General features: G+C 39.7%; 1 protein-coding gene across 1 annotated transcript in view; it reads right to left on the reverse strand.

The window, feature by feature from the left end:
* Positions 1–9,991: 9,991 nt before the first annotated feature.
* Positions 9,992–11,142, reverse strand: part of ANLN (anillin, actin binding protein) — a 104,096-nt gene continuing 102,945 nt past the window's right edge. The window contains exon 26 of the mRNA XM_006887626.1: positions 9,992–10,115. Coding sequence (XP_006887688.1) covers positions 9,992–10,115 — 124 coding nt within the window. The remainder of the gene's footprint in view (positions 10,116–11,142) is intronic.

The following is an 11,142-nucleotide window of genomic DNA, read 5'->3' on the forward strand; positions in this document are numbered from 1 at the left end:
ACCCATGACCTGACAGCTTGTCAGAGAGATTTTTTTTTCTTCTTCCTGTGTCCAGTGTCTCTTAAGTTTACTTGTACTGTCTCCGAAGGGATGGTGATGTGTCCTGTAGAACTCCTGTATAGAACCCAGAGGCAGACAATTCAAATCTACCTCTGATTGTAAAGTCCATGGCTTGAGTCAGGTGCACTTTAAACTTTAAACTGATATCTTTACTACTTAACACTTTGGAGAGGTCCTTCACAAAGAGCTGAACAATGAATTAGGATGACAGAAGAAGAAGTAAGGACTCTGCTTTGTGGTGTTGGAGGAATACTAAATATCTCGGGAGCTGCCAAAGCAGCAAACAGGTATGTCCCAGAGACGGTGCGGCCAGAGCGCTCCTTCGAGACGAGGATGGCAAAGCTTCATCTTTCATACTTTGGACGTGAAAGGCTTTTCCTTGGAAAGGGACACCATGCTTGGAAAGGTGGAGGTTCAGCAAAAAAGAGGAAGACCCTCAACCAGATGGATTGACACGGTGACTTCAGCAATGGGCTCGAGTGTGTTGGAAATTATGAAGATAGCACAGGATAGGAAAGGGTTCAAGTTGGCTGTTCATAGGGTCACTATGATTCATACTCAACGATTCAATGTTGTTAGGTGATGGCACCTACCAACAACAGATCAAAAAGACATAACCTTAGTCAGTATCCACACTCCAACTGATAGACCTGCAAAATACATAAAACTACAGCTAATAGACTTGAAGAAAGAAACAGTACCACAACAGAGGTAGGAGACTTTAACACATCAATCTTACTAAATTATAAGTCAATCTGAAAGAAACTTAACAAAGATGCAAAAGACACGTGAAGAATATCTTCACTGAACATTGCTCAATCACTGACAATCAGAGTTGCAAGTCATTACCACAAGAAATACCATCTCACCTCAGTGGCAGTAGCAAAGTTTAATAGAACAGAGAACAATAAATGTTGGAGAAGATGTAGAAACAGTGGAACTCTCAAGTGCAGCTGGGGTGATTGTAGAATGGTGTAGCCACTCTGGAAGGCAGTTTGACATTTTCTAAAAAAAAACAAAAAAACAAAAAAAAACTGAACCTAACTCAGGAGCAACGATTTTGAAAAACACTATATAACACTGGGAACATTATGTTGAGTGAACTAACTCAAGCACTTAAGGACAAAAACTGTATAAGACCATCATTGTGAGAACAGAAGGATAGCCAGTGAGATGTGTCTAGATACCCAAAGAAGGAAGGGGAGGAGGCGGAAGGGCTAAGGGTGGGAAGGGGGGATGTCATGGGGTCGCAGAGCTTGGTGGGTGGAAGGAGGAGACAAAAATAAAAGAGGAATATACATGAATGAAACAAAAACTGAACATGGACATTCTGACCCAGCTGTTCCCCTCCTAGGAATATAGAACTAAGATAAAAATGGAGATTTGTACACCTATGAAAATGGAAACAGCCCAAATGACCATCAACAAACAAATGGATTAGAAATGTGGGTACATTCACACAATATGCCAGGCAGCAGTCACTCAACAGCAACGATTTTGTAAAATAATATACAATATGGGAGTGGCTAGTGAGTATTAGGCTGAGTGAAGTAAATATTATAAGGACAAATACTGCATATAATCATTATTATAAAAATAAAAGGATTACTAGAAGATGTGTGTAAAAGTCCAAAAAGGAAGGGGAGGAGACAAGAGGATTAAAAATGGGAAGGAGGGGAAATCGCTGAGATAGTAGAGTTTGGTGGGTGAATGGGGATAAGGGTGAAGAAATGGGAAAGATCCAGTGTGGACCTGAAAAGACCAGGTAATTATAGGCATGGACCAATGGTGATTGATTTCATAAAACACAATGTATATGAATGATTGTATGAAGCACAATGTATATGAATGAAGTGCACACATACAAAGAAGTAAATTTAAAAAACCCCCACCCAAAAGTCAAATTGCATTGGACAAATCTGTTATCAAAGACCTTCTTAAAGTAAGAATTTCTAGAAAGTAAGAATGTCACCTTAAAGACTAAGGTGTATCCACTTCAAGCCATGGTATTGTTTCAAGTGCATGTGAAAACTGGATGATTGTGGTGCTGGCAAACACTACTGAAATAAGCCATCATGGACTGTCATAAGAATAAATGTGTTGAAGTCTCCCAGCACTATAGTAGTGTTGTCTATTTCCTTTTTCAGTTTTGTTAATGTATCCTTTCCTCTGTAACACCTTTGTGGACCAACCCCATACATTTTTTTTAATTTTTATTTTATTATTTTTGTGTGAGTGTACCGTCAAATCAGATCTGACTGGTACAGGAGGAGATTGTCCCTCCTTCCCCAGCAGAGCATCTGGTGGATTCGAACTGTGCGCCTCTGGGATTGTAGTTGCAGCTCCTCACCACTGGGCCACCAGAGTAACCCCGTACATTTTTATACTTTGGTTTTTTCCTACATCTAACTCTTACACACATTGATGGTTACTCAATATAAAATTACAGAAAGTTATTGAGTGCCCACTCCATGCACAATAAGTACCCTATGGGGTAAAGACTATTCAATCAGGAGTTCACAAGCAAATGGGGAGAGGAAAACATGGGCATCAATCACTAAGAAACATCAGTATTGCTTTATACAAGTAATGCAATTACTAAGTTAAATTACCATATACAAAAGTAAGATAATAATATTAATAAAACTACAATTTTTCTAAAAAAAAAAGAATAAATGTGTTTTGGAAGAATTTAATCCAAAGTGCTCCTTAGAAGCTAGAATGGTGAGACTTTATCTCACATAGGTTGGGCATGTTATCAAGAGGAGTTGATCCGTTGAGAAGATCATCACGCTTGGAAAAGCGGAGGGTAATTGAAGGAGAGAAAGATTCTCAACAAGAGTGTGACAGAATGATTCCAACAGTCACCTTGAACACAACAGATTGTACTGCACAGGATTGGGCAGAGTTGCTGGGTCAGGGCCACCTGGGCAGCCCCTAACAACAGTCGCGTGGTTCCCATTGACCAGCATATTTTTATGAATAAGGAATAAGTCTTAACGACCCTATCAAAGCAGCCTCAGAGTGCATGCACAGTCACATAATTCTAGTGTCCATTTCTTCAATATACAAAACTAAAGCTGACAAATGACAACTGCTGTCAAGGGTTCGAGACTCTGCTTATCACTGGGTCCTCTTATCATGCCCCACAAATCCATCCTTTTCTATCTCGTAATTTTTCCTTACTGTCCTTACATTCTCCTTCACTCCTGACTTTTCCCCATAAGAGTTTGTTGTTGTTGTTGTTAGGTTCCGTTGAGTCAAGCACAACTCATAGTGACCCTGTGAACAAACTATCTGAACCCTGTTCTATTCTGTGCCATCCTCACACTTCTTGACACCCAAGAGCCCATTACAGCAGGCACTGCATCAATCCACCCTGTTGAGGGTCTTCCTCTCCCTTTCCTAACCCTCCACCCTTCCCAGTATCATGTCCTTCTCCAAGGAATAGCACCTCCTAGCAACATGTCTAAAGTATGTGAGGCCAAACTTCATCCTTCTTGCCTCCAAAGAGCACTCCAGCTGCACCCTTTCCAAGATGTATCTGTTCATTCTCTTGGCCATCCATGGGATGTTCAGTGCTCTTCTCCAACACCACAGCTCAAAGACATCAGTTCTTTTCTGTCATTTTTATTCATGGTCCAGCTCTTGGATGCATAGCTAGTAATCGGAAAGAACATGGCCTGAATCAGATGCACCTTAATCTTCAAATTGACATTACTACTCCTCAGTTTGGAAAGGTCCCTAACTAGATTTTCTCAGTGCAATGTGTCTCCTTATTTTCTGACTGCTGGTTCAAAGGGTGTTATTTGTGGATCCAAGGAAGGTGAAGCTATTGACAGTTTCAATCTCCTCTCCATCAATCATGATGCTGCCTATGGGTCCAGTGGTAATCTTTGTTTTCCTGACAATGAGATGCAATCTATACCAAAGACTGCATTCCTTGATCTTCTGCAACAAGCATTTCAAGCCCTCCTCACTTTCAACAAGCAAGATTGTGTCATCTGCACAATGCAGGTTTTTATGAGAATCCCTCCAATCCTGATTCCACATCCTTCCTCATAAAGTCCAGCTTCTCAGATACAGATTGAATAGGTATGGAGAGAGAATACAACCCTGGCACACTCCCTTCCCAGTTCCAAACCATGCAATGCTCCCCTGCTGTTCACAAAACAGCCTCCTGGTCCAGGTCCAGGTTCCACATGAGCACAAAAGTGCTCTGGGGTTCCCATTCTTCCCAATGTCAGACACAGTTTGTCATGATGCACACAGCCAAACTCCTTCATAGTCAATAAAGCACAAATATTCATTCTTCTGTTATTCCTTACTTTGCACCAGGATCTATCTGACATCAGCAATGATATACCTGGTGCCACGGTGGCCTCTTCTAAATCCTGCTTGAACTTCTGTCAGTACCTTATCTATATACTGTTCCAGCCATTTATATTGTTCAATTATATTGTTCTATAATTTCCACATTCCGTTGGATCACCTTTCTTGTGAATGGGAACAAATATGGACCTCTTCCAATCCACTGGCCAGACAGCCATCCTCCAAATTTCCTGGCATAGACTGGTGTTTACATCAAAGCTGCATCTGTTAATTGAACTAAGTCAGTTGGTATCCCATAGATACCTGGGGCCTTATTTTTGCCAATACCTTCAATGCAGCTTCCACTTTCTTCTTCATTACCATAGGCTCCTGTTCATAAGTGTAGTCACAAGCAATTTCTTAATCTATGATTTATCTCTCAATTTTTCTCCACCAAATTATTGTCTCAATTCTTTTTCTGTTCACAATCTAATATCTTGTAATCTCTCAGTCTTCCACTAAATCTTTCAAATTTTTATTTTCAAAATACTTATGTACACAAGTAATAAATCCTATCATAAACATCAAATATTGTGTAGTCAAGTTATCCTTTTATTTATCTGTTCCTATTCTTTCCAGCATCCTTTCTTATAAGAAATTATTATGATGGAATTAAAGTATATAGCAATAATACTATGACGGAATTCTTTCTACACTTTCCTCAGTTATTTATGTGCATATACATTACATACAGTTTTCTGTTGTTCTTTTCTCCCATAATTCACCTCTTTTCTGATAAAAGTATGTATTTTGTAGAATGTACCATGATTTCTTACTAATGGACTTGAAGATTGTCAGCCTAAAGACTAAGGTGCACCTGATCCAGGCCATGATCTTCACAACTACTTGCCATGAATTAGAGCTTGACAAAGACCAAGAATGGCAATGGCCAATGATGTTTTTGAGTTGTGACACTGGAGTATTGAACATACCATGGACTGCAAGAAAACTAACAAGTATGTCCAGGAGCAGGTGAAACCAAGCTTCTCCTTGAAGGCAAGGGTTTTGAGACTGTCTCATATACTTTGGGCAGGTAGCCAGAAGGGACCAGTCTTTGGAGAAGGATATCATGCTTAGAAGGGTTGAGGGACAGCGTGGGAGAGGAAGATCCTGGATGAAATGGATTGACACAATAACTGGGGTAAAAAGAGTAAGTGTGTCACATAGTGAGACTGGCCCAGAATAGAGCAGGATTCTGAGCTTTTGCGCATAGAGGTCGCTATGAGTCATAGTAGACTCAATAGCACATAACAATTATCAACATTCAGATTATTTCTACCTTTTCTATTTTAAAGCCAGTATCATAATGACCATCAGGATTTGGTGGAAGAATCAACAACCTGTGTTATGCGGATGACACAACCCTGCTTGCTGAAACTAAGGAAGGACCTGAAGGGCTTGCTGCAGGTCAAGGACAACAGTCTTCAATATGGATTGAAGCTCAACATCAAGAAGACAAAGATTCTCACCACTGGGCCAATTGGCAGCATCAGTATGGATGGTGAAGAGATCGAGATAGTTAACAGTTTTAATTTACTTGGTTCCACAGTCAACACTCTTGGTAACAGCGGCCAGGAAATCAAGAGACAAATTGCACTGGGAAAGTCAGCTGTGAGGGACCTCGCAAGAGTACTGAAGTGCAACGACGTCAGGCTGGAGACTAAGGTGCACCTGATCCAGGCTATAGTCTTTGCAATTACATGCTATGCATCAGAGTTGGACAGTGAATAGGGATTGATAGAAAGAGAATTGATGCCTTTGGGGTGTGGTGCTGGAGAAGGGTGTTGAATATACCATGGACTACTGCTAGAACAAACAGGTTTGTCCTGGAGAGAATAAAGCAGGAATGCTCCTTGGAGTCAAGGATTCTGAAGCTTCGTCTGACATACCTTGGGCATGTTGCAAGGAGGGACTGGTCATTGGAAAGGAACATCATGTTTGGGAGAGTGGAGGGACGGCACAGGAGAGGAAGACCCTAGATGAGATGGATTGATTCTGTGAGTGGAGTGGAGGGAATGAGTGTGTTTGAGACAGCAAGGTTGGCACAGGATAGACCAGAGTTTAGGGCTGTTGTACATAGGGTCGCTATGAGTTGCAAGCAATTCGATGGCACATAACAACATCATAATGACCATATTTTTAGGTGCATCTTTGCTCACATGAAAGTTCATCTGAGGATAGTGTGAAGGAAGGAGTCAAAAAGCAGACCTTTGAGGTTGGGGGAGTGGTGCAGGGGAAAGAAGGCAGGTGACATCTAAAATCCTGGGAATGTGTTGGAACTGGAAGTCTTTATCTATGGAATGCTCTTTAGGGTAGGGATGTTATGTATAATTATGTAACTATATGGATTTGTGTACACTTTTTGCTGTTATCCATCCTATCCCTCCTTTATATTGAATTGTCTTGTTGCAAAATATCATAGAATAATGGTGAAATATGTGGGAGTTCTGGTGGTCTACTGGCAAGAAGCTGCACTGTAATCCCAAGGGCATGTGGTTCAAGGCCACCAGCTGTTCTGTAGGAGGATGGGCACTATCCTCTTGTGTGATTAACTGCCTCTGAAAACCACCAGAGGGTCAGCTATGGATCGATTCCAACTCTATGGTACACACCACCACAAATGTGGATTCTAGTGTCTAGATTTGAATTCAGATCTGCCACTTGCTAAGGGACCTTTCAGATATGTTACAATTTTCACATCATAGATGAAATGATGATTGAGATCATGCAGGCAAGAAACCAGAATGATGCCTGGTAGATAATTTTCAATAAACAATAGCCAATTTTAGAAGCTCTTTCTATATTTTGCACATTAAATTCCAATTGTGAGATACTTTCTCCTCAGTAGTTCGCTTGGAGAGATTAAGTCAGCCATTCCTTGCTACCATGGCTCTTGCTGAGGTCTGATTTTGGTTGTGTTTTTAGCCTGATTGTTTTAACTGAATCAACTGTTCCAAATTTCAATTCAAATTTGTCCCATGACTTGGTAATCAGTATTTTCAGATTCATCTTTGATTTTTCAGACATTGATAGATGTCAGTCTTACTTTTTTTTTCTGGGGACAATTACTACTCTTTTTCACATTTTCCCTGCAAAACAGTGCTCCTTTTTCTTCTTCCTTTCCCACATCATGCTCTCTAGATGATCATCTCCTCTCTACAGCCCCCTTACGCAGAACTCCAGATGATTCTCCAGTTTGTGAGCCAAGTCTAATGATGCTTAACAATCACTTTAACATAAACTTCCAAACTTGAACTTCATATACACTTTGTATATTCCAAGATAAGTGATCTTTAAGGTTAACCTTTAAAAAATGTTTAACTTCTAACAACATACCTGCGATATTTTTGTATGAACAAAAGAATGTGAGTCTTTATAAGGAGCTCTGTGGGGCAATGTATATAACATGCTGGCTGCAAAACAAAAGATTGGCAGTTTGAATCCACCAGCAGCTCACCAGGGGCAAGATGGGCCACTTCCTCCCATGAAGACATACAGCCTCCGAAACCTGATGGAAGAGTGTGAGGTGCTGAATTTGACTCGACTGTAGTGTGTGGGGTTTGCATATGCACAGAATCACCGTGCAAGACAGAAAAACAGACAAAAAGGGTTTGTCTATTGGGTGGGAAGCAAGTAACCAGAGACAAGGGAAGAAGACTTGCTTTTCACATTTTTCTTTATGTCTTTTAAATGTTGTACTATGATTGTGCGGTCCACTCAAAATTAAATACATTCCTACAAATAAACAAGTAAACCAGTTGCCATTGAGTTGACTCTGACTCATGTGACCCCACGTGTGACAGAGAACTAAACACCATTGGGTTTTCAATGGCTTATTTTTCAGAAGTTGATTGCCAAGGCTCTGAGTAAATTCAAACCTCCAGCTAGTTGGTAATCCAAGTGTTTGCACTACCCAGGGACTGTGGTAAGGAGTTCTGCTGCCAAACCAAAGGTTGAAATTCGCACAGTTCAAATTTACGAGCTGCCCTGAGAGACGAGGATGGGTAATCTCCTCTTGATTGATTTACTGCCTCTGAAAACCTGCCAGAAGGTGAGCTATGGGTCAGTTCCAATTTGATGGAAAACAACAATTCATTTGGGCTAGTGATGTCACTTTCTACTGGTTCTTGCTAACAACTTGGAATCATCCTCTATTCCTTCAAGTGCACATCCAGTTATCATAGTCTGTTCAAATTCCTAGAAATGGATACTGCATCTGCCTATTCATCCAACAGTGACCCTGGAATAGACAATAAGCTAGAGATAAAAAGATAAACGAGATGCACTCCCAAGAGGCCCAAAGGCTAGCCAAGGTGCACATTTGAACAGTAATTCTGAAATAATGGATTTTTAAGCCATTTACAAGTATTTATTTAGGTGAAAAGGCATAAAATAGATTTTTTTTTATAGTACACACAAGGAAAAAACCACATTCAAATAGACAAAAGAAATGACAAGAGCTGACAGAATTTAGTGTTTATAAATGAGGTCATCAAAACTTTAACAACTTAGAAAAGAAAGTAAAAGCGTATTTAAAAGTGAGACCGTGCTTTGCATATTTTATACAAAAAAAAAAGGTATTAGGCTTCTAAAGGTAGTATGTGACTTAACTGCTTTTCGAATGATTTAAAAATTTTCCAGAAATAGTTGTATATGAACATTAAAAAAAAAAAAAAAGACTAGAACTTTGGCAAATAAAGTATTAGTTCATAGCAGCTTTTATATATATATATATAGACTCTTCAATTTACATTTTTTTGTTACAAGAGCAGAACCAATGTACCAAGTATATTTGAGGAATAATAAACTATGTAGCAAAAGTTATTTTAAAAAAGCTTGAATTCTACAAAAATGTGTATCATATTGCATACACAGTAACTGAGTAAACCATGTGATCATTAACTATAAAATATTTAACCCCAACTCTCACTCAATATCCCCCACCTCTACATCTCTTTTTGAAAAGCAGTTTCAAGCTTTAAACTAATATGTATTTGCAGTTTTAAGAGTTCTTCTCACCATTATTAAAAACATTTGCATAAAATCCCCTGGAAATTTTCTTTAGCACTCTAACAATACACATCATGATCAAAAATGATCACACCCTTTGGGGATGTGAGTGAGGTGGGGAAGTAAAGTACCAAGACTACAGCAGTGACCACAAAAGCCCAAGGTTTCTGCTTCCAGCTCCCAGAAGCTCTTTCTACTTCAGGACCTACAGGTCCAAGAAGACAACTCAAAGTTTCTTACTTTCAAAAGAAGTGTCATGGAGAGCTGACTGAATGCATAGGAAAGTGAGGTTTTTAAATTAAGATTTTTAAAAATCAACTATAACAGATTTTCTACCTATCATTTATGAGTGACAAAAAAGGCTGAAGGTTTACAGAGAAGATATAAATACTGCATAATATGTAGTGAATATTGGCACCTGCCCTTTTGCATTTAAAGCACAGAATACAATCAGCAAATCTAACACTCTTCAGTGTATTCTCTTAACATCCATTTATGACATAGCTCAAAACCCCTCTACGTAGTATGGTGGAAGGAAACGTCCCACAGTCTATGGGTTTCCAATAGGCTTGTAGCAAGCATCAGGTTGCCAGAGGCGAATATCAACAAGAATTTGATTGAGTTTTTGCATCCAGAGATCCCGTTCTTCTTTAGTATCTGCACAGAGCCAGTTCCTATGAGGAGAGAAAAAAACCAATTAGGATTCTTTTCCTCCACTCTACAACTCTATGCATGTCCTCCATGAAGGTGACAAGGGGAAGAGGGAGGTATTAAAGCTAACCAATCCAGTACCATTTTCTAACAGATGCTACTGAATTCAGAGCTACCTCAAGTGTGGGTCAAGTCCAGTAAGATAAATGCATCTCCATTGTTTCGTCAGCTGAATCCTAACTCATACTAATTATATTTGATAAGTGGAGGAATTTCCACACTGAAGACAGCAACTTGCAATCCTGCCAGGCAATGCGATGATGGAGACATCAGTGTCGCTCTAAGGTATCACTGAGTCAGTGCTAACTCACAGTCATTCTACATCCACCAGAGCGAATCCTCATCTGATCCTGCTCCACTCAGTGTGTGCAATTTCCCAGCAAGAGCACACTAGGCCTAAAGCGGGGAGCATTCAAATATCTCTGAGATTCAGGTTCCCCAGTAACTGGAATCACAGGCGCACAGGTATTACCCAGCTCTGCAGGTAATAGTATGTTATACTGCCTCCATTATTTTTGTCCTACACTCTTCCCTCTCTCCTCCCTCCATATCATTGTCAGGAATCTCTTCTTTCTATGCCTATTTACCTAAAAGTTTAATAATTACATACTTAAGTAGGTAAAGGTGGGAAAAGAGTGTGAATTTCCCAATTCCAAACACGAACTATTCTTGTAGAGAACAAGCTGCTAAAATATTTGTATCTATACTCATTCTGCCTGTTTATCACTTCTTCCCATTTAGCACTACTAGAAATGACATACACATTAATAAGCAGGGAGTTTATCATCTTCTATTACTCAATGGACAAACAGAGAGGAAAAGTGAATACAACACCCACAATAATAATAGTGACCATCTATGGAAAGAAGCCACGAATAAGCAAAGCACTCCTTAAAAATAGAAAAACGGTAGGAGGCATCTCACTCCCTGACTTAAAATCCTACTACACTGCCATGGTAGTCAAGACAGCATGGTATTGGTACAATGACA

The sequence above is a fragment of the Elephantulus edwardii genome, unplaced genomic scaffold (assembly GCF_000299155.1).
Source record: "Elephantulus edwardii isolate Elephantulus edwardi_28Jun2011 unplaced genomic scaffold, EleEdw1.0 scaffold00059, whole genome shotgun sequence".
Lineage (NCBI taxonomy): Eukaryota > Metazoa > Chordata > Mammalia > Macroscelidea > Macroscelididae > Elephantulus > Elephantulus edwardii.